Genomic DNA, 21,736 nt, shown 5'->3' on the forward strand with positions numbered 1-21,736 from the left:
GAGCGTAAGTTAACTATTTTTTAAGCTGGACTCTAATGGGTCTAAATTCCCTCTCCCAAAACAGATGTTTGTCTTCACAAATTTAAAGAAATTTAACACGTTCAATATTTAGAAATTCTGGCAGCAAAGAGGAAACTACATACACATGACTTGCTCCAATAGTAATTGAAATTCTAAAGGATGAAATTTGACGGCAATAGTTATATCAAAAGAATCCTACTTACTGTAATTCCAAATAGATAAATGTCAACTTTGGCGGTAAATTAGGAGATAGCTATTTGGCTTGGGACCTCTGAAAATCTGTATGAATATCGTCCTAGTTTTAGAGGTCACATTGTCACATGGTTCCCCATGCGCCTCTAAATATTGAGTTACAGAGTTTACGCAAAATGGAGGTACGGTTATCCACTATTACATTATTACACGCAAGATTTAGGAAACTTGGGAAAGTTAAGCGGCGTTCAAATGCGTGTCTAGCTAGAATCCTGTGTCTGGTCAGAAATCGAGGTCTAGATAACTACCGTTCACAAGTAAAGTTTAGTGCTTGGCTAGACAAGTTACAGTTAAGCATCCAGTTCTAGATTCTAGAACTCAAAGTCTAGGATTTTCGATTACAGCCAATCAGAACGTGTTAAGTTCCTCTATTTTCAACATCTATGCTTACATTTTTAAACTTAAATTTAATTTTGGTTTTCTCATTAATTTTTTTTTCATTTTAGACAAATATGCAACACCAGACATAATAGTGAAGCACACTATTTGTTTGGGGTGCCTCATCCATTATCTTGTGGCAGTAAAAACACGGATTACAATTTTTAAAGTTTTGTCCGCATAAACTTTCTTTATTGGCTAGAAATGACAACTATAATCGATTTAAAACTAAATTTGTAGTTTTAGCTACGCACTAAATTCTTCTTGGGATCGGTAGTTGACAAGACAGTGATTTTTGGCCAGACGCGTGTCTAGATATGAGATTCTAGCTAGAGATGTATGTGAACACCGCTTCAGTAGATCTTCTTTCTTTGGGGAAGGAGTTTTGGAAACTCTCAAACCTATAGTTTTTTAGGGCCAAATTCTCGTGAGCGAATCTTCCTATCAATAAGGAGAGGACTTAACTTCTAGTATCTCTTCACCTGGATTAATATATTTAGATTGTATATGCGATTAGGCTGTAAATGTAATTTTACTCCCAAATTTTTGTAAAGTATGTTTGTTGGGAAGTCAAGGATTATATGTATGTTATATTATTAGGCGGTTTTTATGTAAATCTCTCTATTTTCATAAGATCCTATTCAGTTACTAATTTTTGCCCTGACTCAGTGGGTCCCGATACTAGGCTATGTGATACCTATATGATACCTGCACCAGGAATAATATTTTTCCAGTGAATCCTCCTCTAAAAACACAAACATAACAACCTGAGGCTAAATAGAAGGCTGTACTCTCAAGTGCTGTCAGTGGATTAGCCAGCCCAATCAGTTGTGTGAATGTGGCTTTCCTCAAAAGAGCAGCAACCCTAATTTTCCTAATGATTCCTGATCATACATCAAATAAAAGGAGGAAGAAAATGATGTTGGTATTTAAGGCCGCCTTTTAAAAAATATTAAGAGGACATTTCAGGGGTGTTTTTTCAGTTTTGATGTATTATAAATGCAAAAGTCAATTATTTATGTAAAAGCTAAGTGTGGATTAAAATGAACATGATAGTGAACAAATATAAAAAAAGTTGTGTGAAAGTAGAGAATAATACTAAAACTTAATTAATCAGTAGTTAATTTACATAATAAGAGGGTTGATCCTTCCCAACATCTCACTCTTTAGGCTACATTGACGGTTGTTTCTCATTGCTTGACGATTGAATCCTCTCACTTAGAAGTAATGTTACAAATTTTTTTTAATCAAGTACGTCTTAGCCCGTCAGCCGATGTTACCTGCAGTATGGACTGGCGGGTTGAATGATATTGACCCTAGAGGTTTGGTTAGAATTTTACGTATTTTTGTTCATCCAAAAGAAGGAAACATTTGTAAAGAAAGTATTCGAGTAATATCAAGGCTCATCGAAACTCGTTTTAATTAGAAATTATTACACAGTAGTGAAGAGGACAGAAACAAGTCCATAGTAGACAAGAAAATACAAATTATTTTGAGGGGATTCCAAAATTTTTGCATGTGCCATTGAACATCGGATTTTACCTTATATTTTCTTGTCAGTAATCTCAGAAAATGATTTGGTGCTAGAAGTTTTCTCCAGCATGCCGAAGCCTTTGCGACTGCGGCGTGCTGAAACATTTCAGCAAGCCAGCTTTTGGCGTGGCTTCGGAAACCTGTATTTCTTATGTTTTCTCCCTGTTTTAGTGCTGTCTTCTTTTCTTTAGCACTAGCAATGTTTTCTTTGTATTTATCGTCATGACAAGCAATGAGTGACAAGCATGACAACCCCTGAGCACATACTACTGAAATGTAAAATGCTGGAAAGAAAACAAGTGAATCTCCTCAATTTGAAAGTTCAACTAGGACTGAATTCAAACGCTCTGACAAATGTAGGGTTTACCCATTGGGTCAAACGGACGTTCTCCTCGTATTTTAAATTCCGAAAAAAAAAATTTCTTCAAATCATGGGTTTATCCATCAGCACTGTCTTGTCTCCTTATTTGGCAAATGTATACATGTACTTCGTAGAACAGTCCGCTTTGAATAGTTTCCACTTAAAACACTCTATCTGGTTTCGTTTCGTTGATGATATCCTTTCTGTTTGGGGGCATGGACAAGACGTTCTAAGAGATTTTTGGCACATTTGAACTCTTTTGATTCGAATCTCCAGTTCACAATGGAACTCGAAGATATTGAACTCGAAGTAAGCTGCCACTCTTGGATGTTTTGATTATAAAAACTACTCCTAGCCTTGAATTTTCTATATATAGAAATCTGACTCATAATGATCGATATCTACATTTCTCTCCCCATCACCCTCCTTCTGTGAAAAGAGGGGTAATAATCTCTTTAGTCGACAGAGTTTTAAAATTTTTTTCCCGTAATCATATAAACTCTGAATTAAACTATGTCAAGGATATTATTTTCTGCAATGGTTACCCAATCAAGCTTATTGAAAATATCATAGATAGACGATTAAAAAAGATAAAACAACAGAATAGGGAACTCGTTCACCTTGATTCAGTTTCTCCTGTAATTGAGAAAAACAACTTTCATCACTTTACCATACATCCCAAAACTTGGCGATAAACTTAAAAAATAAAAAAAAAATATAGTCTCTCTGTTTCTTTCAAAACCGAACAAAAAGTTGAAAACTTTTTCAACTCAGGAAAGGATAAAACTGATCCTGTACTGGGTAGTGGTGTCTACAGAATCCCGTGTTAATGTGGGAAATTTTACATCGGTAGGACCCATCAACAACTAGGTGAACGTTTGCATGAGCACAAAATTTCAATGGATAAGCCGGAGATTAAAAACTAACAATGACAACTTTGATTCGGCATTGGATTTGAATATTTTCCAAAGTCCGGCCCATCTGGTTCTTTTTGACGAGACAACCTTCATATCTACTCTAAATGGTCTACTACAAACTTTTAAGATGGTAATTGAGATAAAAAAAAAATACATAAACAAACATTTGGCAATATATAGAGATACTGGAGATATTCTATAAAGCCCAATTTACAACAGTTTAATTTCAAAGGACTCAATCAATATTTTCACCCGGTATAACTTAAAAGAACCTATTTGCATATCTAATGAAAACTGAAACTGTAGACCAGCTTAAAATATTGCAAGATAAAGGGTTCTTGCTCAAACGTCTGGGTAAATTCTTTTTCATTGATTCCCGCCTGGTTTTTATTGAGTGGCTGTTCTGTTATTTTCGGATAAAATTCAATAGGTTGGATTTTCGTTTTTTTTCATTTTCTTTTTTGTTGGGCACTGAAGATACCATGTTAGAGGTTCTTGTTGAAATATTTGCTTATTTATCCTTCTGCATCGTTTTACAATGGCTGACATAATCCTCATTTTTTCGACTTTTTTGATTTATTTTTCATTTTGTTATTTTCTTTCCTCTCTGAGTTTCATTTGAGATGAAGTTTAGAAAAGAAAATATGGTAGGACTATTTTTAGAAAAAAGAAAAACAAGTCTTGTTCCCTGTTCGAATGCCGGCAAAAAGTTAGTAACCAGGAGTTAGACAGACAAAGCCATAATATCAAACAATAAAATATTTCAAGGTTTTCGCTGTGGTGCTGAAATCATTTTGAACTTTTTGGATTTCGGCAAGACAATGTAAAAGTTAAAACATCTGCAGGAATTTTTCCAGTGTTCAAGCGCATGCCCAGGGAATTTCATTTCTTTTCCTAGACTGCGGAATATTTCAAAATTCAGTAACGCTGTTGATTCCTTGAAGTAAAGTAAATAGTGTATAGGATAACTTCACGAAAATGCCTATTTACCCTTCACTAGAAGATATGCAAGCTGATAGATTAGTCAAAGTAAGTCTTCTGAAATGTAGCTAAGCTGGATTTTATAACATAAGCCTAGAAAGGTCTTATCTCCAAAGAAAAAAACTGAAAGAGTTCATGAAAAACATTTTAAGTTTTTATTGTGTAGAATCTGCTGTTATAAAATATCCCAGAGCATTATTCCTACATAAATATGATACCCAAAAATAATTGTTTCTGAGTATTTTTTTTTTCTAACCTCAAACTGAAGGGCAAATTTCGGCTTTATTCCATCACATAGGCTATGTAAATTTTCAACACATGATGGGTCTTTTTATGATCTTTTTACATACTAATTGCCTTGGTAAAGTTCTACAAAATCATAGGTCAATATATACAAAATCATATTATTGAGTTAGGACAAAAGTGAATACACCATTCGATGCCTTACCCCTTTTTTTATGTTGATTACGAATATAGTAAGCATTTCGGTAAAATTCTACTTTAGTTACTTTTGGCTATCTTGGAAAGGAGTTAGGTTAGGAAAATGAAACTTTCAGGGATGGATCTACATGCTAAGGTATGTCACAGGAATGTATTTTGAAGTACCTGCCTCCGCTCATCCCCCCCCTATATAATGGTAAATTACTGCACATTACTAGTTGTTTTTAACTCATATTTCATCCTATATTACTCTCATAAATATAAATCACTGCTTACCTTACACAACTTCTGCTTTTAACCTTGTTCATTAAAATATATTCCAAAATCCTATTTAAATCCTAAGCCATTTAATTTTCAACCCATGCTGACTTTCTTTATGGTATATGAAACCAGCTTTGTTGTGATGTCACACTTGCCTTATCAGAAATCCTTACCCTTAAGGGTAGCAGGCACATGCCAAACAACTCTGTTGATAAGACCATTTAAACTGTATTAATTAAGGAAAGGATTTGACAAGAGAGACCAGTAAAAATAACCTAATCCTTTTTAGAGGACAAATTATGTCATGGGACGATGTTTTTGAAATTCCCCTTCCACCCAAACTTAAAATTTTCTAAAATTCTACTTTATAAGCTTTTAAAATATTTCTAAAGTACTAAAAGATAGAGTGCTAAAAACATCAGAATTGACTTCAGAGGACACATTATATCACGGGAAAAGGTTTTTGAAATCACCCTTCGCCAAACTAAAAATTTTCTAAAATTCTACTTTATAAGCTTTTAAAATATTTCTTAAGTACTAAAGAAGACAGTGCTAAAAACCACAGACTCGACTACAGAAGACACCTTATATCACGGGACGACGTTTTTGACATCACCCGGGTCCCCACTCTCAAAATTTGGCTAAATTCTAGTTGAGAAGCTTTTAAAATATTTTAAATATTTCTAAAGCGCTACGCCATAGAGCGCTACAGACATCAGAATTAACTTTAGAGGACAATTTATGTCATGGGAAGATGTTTTTGAAATCCCCTTCCCCCAAACTCAAAATTTTCCAAAATTCTATTTTAGAAGCTTTTTAAATATTTCTAAAGCACTAATAGATAGAGTGCTAAAAACATCATAATCAACTTCAGAGGACACTTTATATCACGGGAAGATGTTTTTAAAATCACCCTTCCCCCCAAACTCAAAATTTTCTAAAATTCTACTTTAGAAGCTTTTAAAATATTTCTAAAGTATTAAAAGATACAGTGCTAAAAACATCAGAATCAACTTCAGAGGACACGTTATATCACGGGAAGAGGTTTTTAAAATCCCCCTTCTCCCCAAACTCAAAATTTTCTAAAATTCTACTTTAGGAGCTTTTTAAATATTTCTAAAGCACTAAGAGATAGAGTGCTAGAAACATCAGAATCGACTTCAGAGGACACGTTATATCACGGGAAGAGGTTTTTAAAATCCCCCTTCCCCCAAACTCAAAATTTTCAAAAATTATACTTTCGGAGCTTTTTTAAATATTTATAAAGCGCTAAAAGAAACAGTTCTAAAAAAATCCGAATCTACTTCAGAGGATACGTTATATCACGGGAAGAGGCTTTTAAAATCCCCTTCCCCCCAAACTCAAAATTTTCTAAAATTCTACTTTAGGAGCTTTTTAAATATTTCTAAAGCGCTAAAAAATAGACTGATAAAAATATCAGAATCCACTTCAGAGGACACGTTACATCTCGAGACGATTTTTTTTACATCCCCCCTCCAGCCAAACTCAAAATTTGGCTAACTTCTAGTTGAGAAGCTTTTTAATTTTTTTTAATATTTCTAAAGCGCTACTACATCAAGCGCTACAGACATCAGAATCAACTTGAGAGGACACTTTATCTCAAGGGAAGATGTTTTTGAAATCCGCCGTCCCCCCAAACTCAAAATTTTCAAAAATTCTTTTTTAGTAGATTTTTAAATATTTCTAAAGCTCTAATATATAGAGTGCTAAATACATCAAAATCTACTTAAGAGGACACTTTATATCATGGGAAGATGTTTTTGAAATCACCCTTCCCCCCAAACTCAAAATTTTCTAAAATTCTAATTTAGAATCTTTTAAAATATTTCTAAAGTACTAAAAGATACAGTGCTAAAAACATCACAATCGTCTTCAGAGGACAAGTTATATCACGGGAATATGTTTTTTAAATCCCCCTTCTCCCCAAACTCAAAATTTTCTAAAATTCTACTTTAGGAGCTTTTTAAATATTTCTAAAGCACTAATAGATAGAGTGCTAAAAACATCAGAATCGACAAGGATATTTACATCTGTTAAGAAGTAACTATTTCAAATGCAGGAAAAACGCATACTAAGTTGACCTATCTTTCCAATATATTTATAACCTAATTCACTGTTATCTTTGTTCGACTATTCCCGCTGTTTAAGAATGAAACAATTAATTAATGCTTCAACAGATATTAAGAGTTACAGCTTCAGTCTGTAAATGACAATTATTGAGATATGTCTTGCAATTTTTGTGAAATAAATTTCTGTGGTGGTATTGTTCAATTTCCTACTGTTGAGGCAGTCTTAGGGTTGTATTATAACCATGGCATGTTATTGAGAAGCAGGAATTGCGATATTTGTTGCCAGATTTGCGTAAAATATAGAAATTCGTTCCGTTGCCAGAAGTCTAGGCTTATACCTATCCGAGGTGGCCATGAATATTCTCAGGTAAAGTGTAATTTTTCAAAATCACTCTATGACAAAACATGGATGGCTGGTTCACACCTTTCTGAGCTAGAAAATTTCTGTTTTTTTAGGATTTGGCTTCAAATACCGCCTCCAAGGAAGGATTTCATGATCAACAATGTTACTTGTTGTAAACAAACCTTTGTGGATTGGAGCCAGTTCTGAAGAGAGGTTTGTATGTACATATGTCATTCAAACTTCGCTCCTTTGGGAGGAGAAGGAGTCATTGTTGAGATAGATAAAGCCCAATTTGGGAAGCGTAAATATAATAGTGGTCGGATTGTCAAGGGTAAATGGGTATTTGGTGGAATAGAGCGAGGAACTAGTAATTCATTCATGGTTTCTGTGCTGGATAGAAGTAGTGCCACGTTGTTGGGAATTATCCAAAACCGAATCCTGCCAGGGACAACAATTATCAGTGACTGTTGGAGGGCCTACGATTGCCTGGCTAGCCAGGTCTATCAGCATTTATGCGTCGACCACAGCATAAATTTTGTTGACCCTGCAACAGGTGCTCACACACAAAACATCGAAAGACACTGGCGTGAAGTTCGAGACAATATACCCAGATATGGCAGAAGAGAAGAACATATGGAAGGATATCTGGCAGAGCACTATTTCAAAAAAAACATTCAATCTCCTCAAGAATGCACCATTTCATGAAATATATATTGGAGCTTTATAACCCCAACTAATTTGTTTTTTATGGGTATTATTTACTAATTAATGTTTAAAACGTTGTAACAGAACATTTGGTAAATTACTCTATCTAACCCCACATTTTATTAATTCACTTAAAATTTTTTTGTCCAAAGAGTTTAGTGTAGAAATCTTCATTCTTGAAGCAATAAGACTTTATGAAAGTGTAAAGAGGGAGGGGGAAAGAGGGGGCAGAAGTAAATATTTGACTAAAGATTATTCGGTACTTGTGCATTATAAATAACCCACCACTATACACAAAAGATGTTAATTTTGGTTACTGCTAGTTAAAGAAAATAAAATAGGATGAAAATATTACAGTTTAGAAAAAAATTTGGAATTTATCTTTGAACATTAGGGGGTGGGGGGTAAATCATAGCATATATTAAATACGTAACCTAACCTAGGTACCTTTTTCCCTCCATAAACCCAAAAAACAACAGTTTAAATATTGTAAACGCAATAAGAAATCACGCTTTGCGATCCATTTGTCTAACAAATACCCGTTTGTCTGGTTTCCTTGTACAGTCTATAGCAGTGGGTTATTTATAATGCAAAAGTACCGAATAATCTATATTAGTTTTGATTATTTTTTTTGTAAACCCCTTAACATTTTGAGTTGTGTAACCACATAAAACATATTCAAATAGATTAATCCTATAATGTTGAAAAATTTTGCTTTTCTTTTTTACATCCGAGATTTAAAATATGTAAAAAATGTTGGAACTTATATAAAAATTTTCTTTCGAGGGTGCAAAGGTTAGTTGAAAGGAGATTTGATAGCGGGGGGAGGGGGTGGGCGGGGGCGGTGGTCAGCAACCTGCTCGCGGTGCCCCTGCTTATACTAATCTAAGCTGACCATTTTGTTGCAACGTGTTGCACTAGAACAATACTCTAAAATCTGGTTGATAAATTGCATGTCTAACAAATTTGTCTGAGTTTTGTAAAAGGGGGAAACAACCCCTAAAAGTAAAAGATTTTAATAAAACTCATACCATCAAATTTGTGGTTCTTGGCAAATACCCGCCGGAAATTCCCCCGGAAAATACCTCCCCGCAGAAAATATCCCCCCCACGGGAAATACCCTCACGGAAAATCCCCCCTCCCCCCAAAAATACCCCCGTGGAAAATAAGGCTTTTCAAATTATCAACCAGATTTTAGAGTATGAAGGGGGAATGGGATGAATGGTAAGGGGGATTTATAAAACTTTGAATAACCTTTAAAAATTTGTGAGATATAGCAACGGAACCTTGCAAAATAGATCTTCTGTTTAAATGAAGTACAACAAAATTGTTTTCTGCTTCAAAACTTTGGTCAATCCCAACTTATAAGGTTTTAAATATATGCAAATAGATTTCCTAAATTTTGGAAATAAAACATTGATATGGCTTAAAATTCTGCTCAAATAACTGAAATTGCATTTTCAGAACTAAAGCCAGAGAAAAAGAAACTGATAACTGAAAATTAAGGTAAAATGTTGTTTTGTCAAAATTTCAATGGGTATTTCAAAAACATCTTCCCATGACATAAAAAACATCTTCCCGTAACATAAATTGTCCTCTAAAGTTGATTCTGATGTTTGTAGCGCTCTATGTCTTAGCGCTTTAAAAATATTTAAAAAGCTTCTAAAGTATAAATTTGTAAAATTTTGAGTTTGGGGGGAAGGGGGATTTAAAAAACATCTTCCCATAACATAAATTATCCTCTACAGTTGATTCTGATGTTTGTAGCGCTCTATGTCTTAGCGCTTTAGAAATATTTAAAAAAGCTTCTAAAGTAAAATTTTGGAAAATTTTGAGTTTGGGGGGAAGGGGGATTTTAAAAACATCTTCCCGTGATATAACGTGTCCTCTGAAGTCGATTCTGATGATTTTAGCTCTCTTTGTCTTCGTACTTTAGAAATATTTAAAAAGCTCCTAAAGTATAATTTTAGAAAATTTTGAGTTTGGGGGGAAGAGGGATTTCACAAACATCTTCCCATAACATAATTTATCCTCTACAGTTGATTCTGATGTTTGTAGCACTCTATGTCTTAGCGCTTTAGAAATATTTAAAAAACTTCAAAAGTAAAATTTTGGAAAATTTTGAGTTTGGGGGAAGGGGGATTTCAAAAACATCTTCCCATAACATAATTTGTCCTCTGAAGTCGATTCCGATATTTGTAGTGCTCTATCTATTAGTGCTTTGGAAATATTTAAAAAGCTTCTAAAGTAGAATTTTGGAAAATTTCGAGTTTGGGGGGAAAGGGGGATTTCAAAAACATCTTTCCATAATATAATTTTTCCTCTAAAGATGATTCTGATGTTTGTAGCTCTCTATGTCTTAGAGCTTTAGACATATTTAAAAAGCTCCTAAAGTAGAATTTTAGAAAATTTTGAGTTTGGGGGGAAGGAGGATTTTAAAAACCTCTTCCCGTGATATAACGTGTCCTCTGAAGTTGATTCTGATGTTTTTAGCACTCTATCTATTAGAGCTTTAGAAATATTTAAAAAGCTACTAAAGTAGAATTTTTGAAAATTTTGAGTTTGGGGGGAAGGAGGATTTTAAAAACCTCTTCCCGTGATATAACGTGTCCTCTGAAGTCCATTCTGATCTTTTTAGCACTCTATGTTTTAGCGCTTTAGAAATATTTAAAAAGTTCCTAAAGTAGAATTTTAGAAAATTTTGAGTTTAGGGGGAAGGGGGATTTTAAAAGCTTTTCCCGTGATATAACGTGTCCTCTGAAGTCGATTCTGATGTTTTTAGCACTGTATCTTTTAGCGCTTTAGAAATATGTAAAAAATCTTCAAAAGTAAAATTTTGGAAAATTTTGAGTTTGGGGGAAGGGGGATTTTAAAAACCTCTTCCCGTGATATAACGTGTCCTCTGAAGTCGATTCTGATGTTTTTAGCACTCTATGTATTAGTGTTTTAGAAATATTTAAAAATCTCCTAAAGTATAATTTTAGAAAATTTTGAGTTTGGGGAGAAGGGGGATTTTAAAAACCTCTTCCCGTGGTATAACGTGCCCTCTGAAGTCGATTCTGATGTTTTTAGCACTGTATCTTTTAATACTTTAGAAATATTTTAAAAGCTTCTAAAGTAGAATTTTAGAAAATTTTGAGTTTGGGGGGACGGGTGATTTCAAAAACCTCTTCCCGTGATATAACGTGTCCTCTGAAGTCGATTCTGATGTTTTTAGCACTGTATCTTTTAGAGCTTTAGAAATATGTAAAAAATCTACGAAATTAAAATTTTGAGTTTGGGGGAAGGGGGATTTTAAAAACCTCTTCCCGAGATATAACGTGTCCTCTGAAGTCGATTCTGATGTTTTTAGCGCTCTATGTCTTATTTCTTTAGAAATATTTAAAAAGATACTAAAGTATAATTTTAGTAAATTTTGTGTTTGGGGAGAAGGGGGATTTAAAAAACCTCTTCCTGTGATATAACGTGTCCTCTGAAGTCGATTCTGATGTTTTTAGCACTGTATCTTTTAGTACTTTAGAAATATTTTAAAAGATTCTAAAGTAGAATTTTAGAAAATTTTGAGTTTGGGGGGAAGGGGGATTTCAAAAACCTCTTCCCGTGATATAACGTGTCCTCTGAAGTCGATTTTGATGTTTTTAGCACTCTATCTATTAGTTCTTTAGAAATATTTAAAAAGCTTCTAAAATATAATTTTTGAAAATTTTGAGTTTGGGGGGACGGGGGATTTCAAAAACATCTTCCAATGAGATAAATTGTCCTCTAAAGTAGATTCTGATGTGTGTAGCGCTGTATGTCATAGCTCTTTACAAATATTTAAAATATTTTAAAAGCTTCTACAGTAGAATTTTGCAAAATTTTGAGTGGGGGGGGCCGGGGGATTTCAAAAAAATCTTCCCGTGATATAACGTGTCATCTGACGTCAATTCTGATGTTTTTAGTACTATATGTTTTAGTTCTTTAGAAATATTTAAAAAGCTCCTAAAGTAGAATTTTAGAAAATTTTGAGTTTGGGGGGAAGGGGATTTTAAAAGCCTCTTCCCGTGATATAACGTATCCTCTGAAGTTGATTCTGATGTTTTTAGCACTGTTTCTTTTAGCGCTTTAGAAATATGTAAAAAGCTTCGAAAGTAAAATTTTTGAAAATTTTGAGTTTGGGGGAAGGGGGATTTTAAAAACCTCTTCCTGTGATATAACGTGTCCTCTGAAGTCGATTCTGATGTTTTTAGCACTCTATGTCATAGTGCTTTAGAAATATTTAAAAAGCTCCTAAAGTAGAATTTTAGAAAATTTTGAGTTTGGGGTGAAGGGGGATTTTAAAATCCTCTTCCCGTGATATAACGTGTCCTCTGAAGTCGATTATGATGTTTTTAGCACTGTATCTATTAATACTTTAGAAATATTTTAAAACCTTCTAAAGTAGAATTTTATAAAATTTTGAGTTTGGGGGGAAGGGTGATTTAAAAAACCTCTTCCCGTGATATAACGTGTCCTCTGAAGTCGATTTAGATGTTTTTAGCACTCTATCTATTAGTGCTTTAGAAATATTTAAAAAGCTTCTAAAATAGAATTTTGGAAAATTTTTGAGTTTGGGGGGAAGGGGGATTTCAAAAACATCTTCCAATGACATAAATTGTCCTCTAAAGTTGATTCTGATGTCTGTAGCGCTCTATGTCGTAGCGCTTTAGAAATATTTAAAATATTTTAAAAGCTTCTAAAGTAGAATTTTGAAAATTTTTTAGTTTGGGGGGAGGGGGATTTCAAAAACATCTTCCTGTGATACAACGTGTCTTCTGAAGTCAATTCTGATGTTTTTAGCACTGTATCTTTTAGTACTTTAGAAATATTTTAAAAGCTTCTAAAGTAGAATTTTAGAAAATTTTGAGTTAGGGGGACGGGTGATTTCAAAAACCTTTTCCCGTGATATACTGTGTCCTCTGAAGTCAATTCTGATGTTTTTAGCACTCTATCTTTTAGTACTTTAGATATATTTTAAAAGCTTCTAAAGTAGAATTTTAGAAAATTTTAAGTTTGGTTGGAAGGGGAATTTCAAAAACATCTTTCCATGACATAATTTGTCCTCTAAAAAAGATTAGGTTATTTTTACTGGTCTCTGTTGTCAAATCCTTTCCTTAATTAATACAGTTTAAATGGTCTTATCAACAGTTGTTTGGCATGTGCCTGCTACCCTTAAGGGTAAGGATTTCTGATAAGGCAAGTGTGACATCACAACAAAGCTGGTTTCATATACCATAAAGAAAGTCAGCATGGGTTGAAAATTAAATGGCTTAGGATTTAAATAGGATTTTGTAATATATTTTAATTAACATTTTTAACCGCAGAAGTTTTTTAATTGTAGCTTATTTTTATTTTAACTTGTTTATGAATTTATTATATAGTAGTTGAAAACATAGAGTAAGTGTAATTCATGACAACTTATATAGAGGGGGGGGATGTGTGTATGGAGGTAATAAAAAGAAAAGAAACGTGACAAAATTCAGCATGGCATTTCTATTGGAAATGAATTTCAGCCCCCCCCCCCTATAACGGCTAAACCTAACCTAACCCTAAATTGGCCTATATAGGGGGGGGGGGGGCTGAAATTCATTTCCGATAGAAATGCTTATTATATTCGTAATCAGCATCAAAAAAGGCATCGAATAGTGTATTCACTTTAGCCCTAACTCAATAATATGATTTGGTAGATATTGGCCCCAAATCATATTATTGAGTTAGGAATAAAGTAAATACACCATTCAATGCCTTTTTTTTTCTTATTAAAAATTTAATAAGAATTTCTATTGTAATTTAATTACACCCCCCCCCCCCCTTTTAGGCTATACCAAACATAACCCTGATTTGACATATATAGGGGGGGGGGGGCTGAAACTCATTTCCGATAGAAATGATTATTATATTTGTAATCAGCATAAAAAAGGCATTGAATGGTGTATTCACTTTTGTCCTAACTCAATAATATGATTTCATAGAACTTTACCATTGCCTCTTTTGCAAATTTTATTTTGGGTGAATTTTTGGCAGTTTATATTATTGACTTACAAAAAAAAGTATACGTACAACTCAGTGTCTTTTTTTATGCTCATTACAAATATAATAATCCTTTTGTTGGAAATGAATTTTACCCTAATCCCTATATGTATCAATTCAGGGTATATGTTTGCACATTAGGGGAGTGGGGTAAAGTTTAAACTTACTTCTCATTGGGATACCACCAGATGGCTAATTTGACAGTGTATATATATACAAATCTTTGAATTAGCCAACTGACCAATCAGTATTTTAGGCCTAGAATTTATGCAGGATATAGGAAAAAATATTAAAAAAGCAATTCCTACTACATTATATCCAAAAAAGTCCTATTTGACAAATTTTTCAAGGGGAGATCCTTTATCTTCCCTTCTTTCCTTGTTTTTTCAGTTTTTCTAAGAAATTCATGGATTTTCTAGAACCTATATATTCACAGTATATATACCCCCACCCCCCTAATGTGCAAATATATACCTAGAATTGTATCCTCAATCCAAATATAATATCCATTTGCATCACAAATGACATTTACTCCCATATTAGCCATGTGGGGGATGTCCCTTCTCATTTGCATCAGACATACACCTTGCATTAGACATACACTGGTTAGTTAGGATTGGCTGACTACAATATAGCCTATTAAGACTTTTTTCAATATTGAAACTTAAACAAAAGTTACCCTTACATGCCAACCTAAACAAATTTAGTTATTCTGCTTCAAAGTACTTGCTTTAAATTGAATGCATACAATACAGAGTTTGTCTATAATTTCAATACTTTATTCTAACTTTGAGATTTTATTTCCCAGGTTGAGTAGCATTTTCTTAATATGTTACCTTATGTCCAGCTGAACTCCTAGGCTTAAAATACTGGTTGGTCAGTTGGCTAATTCAAAGATTTGTGTATATAGGCCTACACTGTCAAATTAGCCATCTGGTGGTATCCCAATGAGAAGTAAGTTTAAACTTTACCCCACTCCCCTAATTACCTTACCTTCCCTTAATTGGTCCACCAAACCATGGAAAACAGAGTGGGACGCCACCAAACAAGTGACTCCCCATCGTCACTGACCAGCAACTCTACAGGATCTTTCCTTATTTTGCTGGACAATGCGATTTAAGGTAAGGTAAGGTAGGCTCAAGCTTACAGTATTAGTCCATGGTAAGGCTCTACTATTGACTTTTGGTGCTTTCAAAATTGTTTGTAATGTAGAAAGTGTTCAAGCTAACCACATACCAATCAAGAAAATTTAGACAAATCCTATGGCAGAACAATCCACCTTCTAGGTGATATAATTGAGGTTTCACAGTCATTAACTATTAAAGTGGTGACTAGCTCTTCAACTATTGGGTATTTTGCCCAAAATTTATCCATCTGGGGGTGAGGTCATGCCCATGTGGTTCAGGCCCACAAAAAAGGATAGGAAGCTTTGTTTCTGATGGGATTATCACTTACATACTTGAGTTCTTAAGCTAAGAGGATCCCAGTAAAGGATGAAAAATAGAAGAAGAGCATTGGCTCCTGTGAAAATAAGGGCTAACAAATTTTTCCCTGATGACTTAAAATATTCTGAACCAAGGCTCCTCCTCAATGAACAATGACTAGATAGGAAACAAAATATTAGCTTGGATGAAAATGGGGTATGAAAAGGGCCAAAATAAATTTTTCTCTGGTTCCCACTACTCAAAGTCCCTGAATCAGGGGAACCTGATATACAAAAATGATTTTTGTTTTGGAGTAGGCCCCCCCCCCCAGTAAAACAGGATCCAAAAAGAATTTTTTTTTTTTTGTTGGGTTGGAACTTGTATCTTTAGATTCTTGGTCCATGTAGATCCAAAATGACTAGAAAAAATTGAATAGAACATTCACTCCCCCCCTCCCCAACAAAAGGGGCTAAATATCTTTCTTAGTTTCACTGAGAACCCCCAAATATTGGGCCAATAAATGCTCCAAAAAATGTGTTTCTAATCAATTTTAAACTTGCACCAAGAAGTTCCCAGGCCAATACAAACCTAATATGAAAAACATTAGTTGACAGTACTGTACTGTACAAAATTTTTCAGTCATATAAAAAAAAATGTTTGATGGAACATGCCCCACAAAAATGAATTCTAAGAAAGGACTAGGAAGCCTTTTTTTAATGCTGAAAAGTTATATTCTTTGGACCAAGAGCACCCTAAGTGTTTTTTGTTGTTGTTGCTACTCTAGCATGCATGCACAAACTGGGCAGCATGCATTTTACTTTTGCAACATCAGTCAATCATGATTGGATCTGAAAAATGCATTTTAAATAGACCTGACACTTTCAATTCTCATTATTAATAATTGAGAAAATGGCAAATTTGCCCCCCTTGCCTACACATTGAAAATTACATTATATGTCCCCCCCCCTGTATGCCTATCAATTTATTACATGTACAGACATTTGGGAGGGGGAGCACGGGAGTCAGTTCTTACCAATAGGTAGAAATTTTCTTAATTGTACATGAATATAAATTAATTCATGTTTTGTTAACAAAGTATTTAAGTTTAGGGCATATTAATTGGATTAAGATTATTTTTATGTTTATTTGTTTTGGCTTTGATTTGTTTAGGGTTGGAGGCAGGAACTAATTTGAGCCCAACCACCCCCCCCCCCCCCTGACACTTTAAACTTCCTTGAATTTCTGGGCAGTTTGTAATTAAATTATCTAGTATCTTTTAATAGCCCTTTCCCTTCCCAGGAAAATAAATTCATTTATGACTTCCAATTTAGTCTTTTTTTTATGATATACTCTCTGCAAATCCACTCTCATCAGCAGTCTTCAGCAGTAAAAATTGTTGAGTGTGTATGCTTCCATTTGATTCCATAGGCCACCATCTTGTCATAAGTGTTAACATGAACATGTGTTTGCTTTGCCATTCTTTTATTGTAATGACAATGGAGAGCTGCATTGCTGCTACCAACATTTGTTTTACTGATCATTTTTTACTGCCCAATGTGTATGTCCCAATAATCCTACATACATCTAACAAATGCTTGGTAAAAAACGCCTAGTGTGTCTTAGGCCTGCCACTTCGAAAACTTTATTGAATTTCCAGGCACTTTGTAATCAAATTATCAATCTTTTTTTACAGTTGCCCTCTACCTTCCCAGGAAAAAAAAAATGGCTGGCTCTTCCAAAAATAGGGCCCAGGAAAGGGAACATCTTTTTTCCAAACGTAGATCTGGGAAACAACAGACTGGGACAAATTATACAGAAAAGTTATTTTGAAAAAAATAAGGTTTTATCGATTTGCGATAAGAGTAAATAGGCACAATGTTTTTTTTTTCTGGGAAAACTCAAGGAAACTGATAAAACTTTGGGAAAAATGGATGAAAACGAAGGCACTAATTTTGAAGCGGAACTAAAGAACAATATTTCTACTTCAAGCAAACAGCTGAGAACAAAAGAAAAGGAATTTGTATAAAAAGGGGAAAGGACATTCATCTGATGCTCAAATGGGTATTTCGATTTTCAATGCGCCCTCACTAAGATAATGGCCATGGTTGCATCCTTCTTGCTCGAATGTAAAATCGAAACACAAATACTAGACTTTGAAATTGAACTACTAAAGCTTTATACATTTTCTTCTATTTTCCTCCACCTCTGTGTCCAACGTCGAAATTTGGAAGCAATCGATTCAGCTTGGCGCAAATTGGCTAAAGATCCACTGCCTTCTAACGTGGCTCCAGTACTGGACTTTTAAAACAAAGGGCTACATAACCATCGAAAAAAATTATGGGGCTTGAAGAAGTGAATTATTGAAATATGCTGCTAATTATCGTGTTAAAATATAAGGGAGGTACAATTGGGCTTTGCCTGCAGTTTGAGGGGAAATACATATACTAGCGACCCACCAACAACAATGGACAGGATCTTATGGGTTCTAAGTTATTCAATTACTAGTGACTTGTAGCATGATTGAAAATAACCTGCCTTTTCGAATTTGTTTTTGAAAAAAAAAGAAAGAATAGGGTTTTGGGTATAGGATGACACCAGGCGTCAGGATGGGTTGGCTGTACTGTGGGTCCCACCCCACAGGACAGTCAAATAGGGAAAAAATGTTGATGCTAATTAAGGATGAGAATTGGGCTTATGGCTATAAGTTATAGTTTTGGGGGAATAGGTTTTGACTGGTAATGGGAGGAAGTATCCCCCAGGGACCATAGTTGGGTATGGATAAGCCTTGGTGAGGTAAACACAGCTGGCCATACACGGCTACAATCAGTTATTGGGTGAGGGGAATGACTTATCATCTCTGGCCTCCAGACAGGTACTATTTTCCTTCCCCACCTTCTAGGGGTAAACACCTTCGAAAGTTGATAAGAGAGACCTCCAAGCCCTCCCAAGCTTCTTTTTTTCTCTTGCTTATGGTTACTTTTGTAGTAGAAACAAATGAGTCATCTCCGAATCAAACAGTTCGTGGTAACGAACTGTAAGTAAGGAGCAACCCGACTCAATAGTAACTTAAACTCTAAAAAACGTAATTTTGGTACTAGAAGCTACATCAATAGCATCGTATTTTTATGGTGATTTCAAATATATTAGTTTCATAAACTTTAGAATTACCCATCAAAAGTTACGAGCCTGAAAAAAATAGAATTAAAAGTGATAAAAAAAATGAATGAAAAGAAAAAAAATTGAACTAAAAGTGATAGAATCTTAATGAAAATCAAACCATCAGATTCTGCGTAACAGAAAACCCTACTGTAGATGTTTCAAGCTCCTATCTGCAAAAATGTAGAATTTTGTATAGAATTTGCTAGAAGAAAGATCACGGATGCGTGTTTATTTGTTGTTTTTTTTTTTTCCCCAGGGGTGATCATATCGATCCAGTAGTCCTAGAATATCGCGAGAAGGCTCATTCGAACAGAAATTAAAAGTTTTAGTGCCCTTTTTAAGTGACTCTCCCATGCTCATTTTTTTCCCGAAGTCACCCCATCAAAATTTTGAGATAGCCATTTGTTCTGCATAGTCAAAAATATAATAAATATGTCTTTGAGGATGACTTAATCCCCCACAATTCCCAGGGGGAAGGGCTGCAAGTTATGAACTTCGCCCATTGTTTATATATAGTATTGATTATTGGGAAGTATACAGACGTTTTCAGGAGGGATTTTTTCTGGTAGGGGGGGGGGAGTCGGAGGAGGGGTTACTGGAGAGGATACTTCTTTAGAGGATGTTTTCTGGAGGGCAGGGATATGTTTATGAAGGGGGTGCCGGAGTTTCCAGCATTATTTAAAAAACGATCAGAAATTAGGTAGAAAAAAAAAGTTTTTCAACTGAAAGTAAGGAGCAACATTAAAACTTAAAACAAACAGAAATTATTACGTATATGAGGAGGTTTGCCCCCTAATCAATACCTCACTCTACGCTAAAGTTTTTCTTTAGCACTTTCAAAGAGCTTTCTATTCTTATTAATCGTTCTTTGTGATTCAGGGGTTTATGATTCGAACAAAATTCGAACTTTAGCGTAAAGAGCGAGGTATTGACTAGGGGATGAACCTCCTCATGTACGTAATAATTTCTGTTAGTTTTAAATTTTAATGTTGTTCCTTACTTTCAGTTGAAAAAAAAACTTTTTTGTTTTATTTAATTTAAGAAAAGAAAGGGCGTAGAGTGATGAGATCTTATTTATTTATTACGTTTTTTTTATTTATTACGAACTGAACAGTAGTCTCTACGTTTGTAGCCTGAATTTTAAATTGTGTCCATTTTTCTCAACTCTTATTTTCTCTTTTGAGTTCCTTTACTTTCGCCATAGAAATCAGTACATTTTCATTGAATGGAAACTGAATTTCCATATTAGGTCTTTGAAATTTGCAAGAAAAGTATGTACTCTAAACTTGTTCTCCGCCTGGTCTCGTGCACTAGGAGCCTCATTGTCTGTGCCACATTTTGGCAAAAAAGATTGAAGTTTTTGAGATTTTCTGACAGGTGACGTCGAAAACGACGAACTAAATAATTATTTGTGTTCCAAACCGGAAGACTCAGTGTTATATCATAGGCAGCGCAATTGCGCTGCCTAAGTAAAGAACGATGTTGGCACAATGTATTATTTATTTTTGTTTTCTTTATACCAGGGCACTTGGAATCTAAGGAGTTGTCGTAGAAACTTCGAAGAGGGCTAATTTGATTAGAAATTGGAATGGTTAGTGCTCTTTTTGTGATTTGGAGGGCAACTAACACCCCTTCCACGCCCACCATTTCCCCAAATACATCCAATCAAAATTTTGAGATAGCCATTTTGTTCAGCGTAGTTGGTTTCCAGAAAGAAATTATCTTTTGAGGTGGACACTCCCCCACATCCCTCGGGGCAAGGGTTTTAAGTTGTACCCTGGGGGCATATAAGAACAATGTTGGCACAATGTATTATTTATTTTTTTTTCCTTTAGACCAGAGCACTTCGTGTCGAAGAAGTTGTAGAAACTTCGAAAAAGGCTCATTCAATTGGAAATTGGAGTGGCTTGTGCCCTTTTTCATAGTCGAAAGTGATTGGATGACAACTAACACCCCTTCCACGCCTTCAATTTCCCAAAACACATCCAATCATAATTTTGAGATAGCCTTTTTGTTCAGCGTAGTTGATTTTCAGATAGAAATTATGTTTTTGAGGAGGAAACTCCCCCACGGCCCTCAGGGCAAGGGTTGTAAGTTATGCCCTGGGGGCACATAAGGTTTTTACAGAAAGCCTTGTCGTAAAAACGTCAAAAAAGGCTCATTCGATTGGAAATTCAAAGGGCTAATGCCCTATTTAATGGTCGAAAGTGATTCGAGGGCAACTAACCCCCCTCTCCCGCCCACCTTTTCCCTAAACACATCCAATCAAAATTTTGAGATAGCCATTTTATTCAACATAGTTGAAAGTCTTGGAAATTAGATGTTTAAGGATGACATTTCCTCCCCGCAGCCCTCAGGGCAATGGTTGTAAGTTATGCCCTGGGGGCATATAAGGTTTTTATAGAAAGCGATGTTGTAGAAACTTCAAAAAGGGCTCATTCGATTGGAAATGGAAAGGGCTAGTGCCTTTTTTAATAGTCGAAAGTGATTGAAGGGCAACTAAACCCTCTCTCAAAGCCACCATTTCCTCAAACACATCCAATCAAAATTTTGAGATATCCATTTTGTTTGAAGTAGTTGAAAGTTCTGGAAATTAGGTCTTTTAGGATGATAAACCCCTCAGTGCAAGGGTTGTAAGTTATGCCCTGGGGGCATATAAGGTTTATTTAGAAAGTTGTTGCAGAAATTTCTGAAAGGGCTCATTTGATTGGAAATTGAAAGGGCTAATGTCCTTTTTAATAATCAAAAGTAAACTAACGGCAACTAACCCCCTCTCACAACCACAATGTCCCCAAGCACATTGAATAAAATTTTAGAGATAG

At 34.8% G+C, this 21,736-nt stretch overlaps 1 protein-coding gene across 1 annotated transcript in view; it reads left to right on the forward strand.

The window, feature by feature from the left end:
* Positions 1 to 4,335: 4,335 nt before the first annotated feature.
* Positions 4,336 to 21,736, forward strand: part of LOC148946507 (uncharacterized) — a 304,047-nt gene continuing 286,646 nt past the window's right edge. The window contains exon 1 of the mRNA XM_089097124.1: positions 4,336 to 4,491. Within this exon, the coding sequence (XP_088953250.1) occupies positions 4,441 to 4,491 (51 nt within the window). The 5' untranslated portion in view covers positions 4,336 to 4,440. The remainder of the gene's footprint in view (positions 4,492 to 21,736) is intronic.

Source organism: Artemia sp. Qi Xiang Cuo, chromosome 11, assembly GCF_049724085.1.
Source record: "Artemia sp. Qi Xiang Cuo chromosome 11, ASM4972408v1, whole genome shotgun sequence".
NCBI classification, from domain to species: domain Eukaryota; kingdom Metazoa; phylum Arthropoda; class Branchiopoda; order Anostraca; family Artemiidae; genus Artemia; species Artemia sp. Qi Xiang Cuo.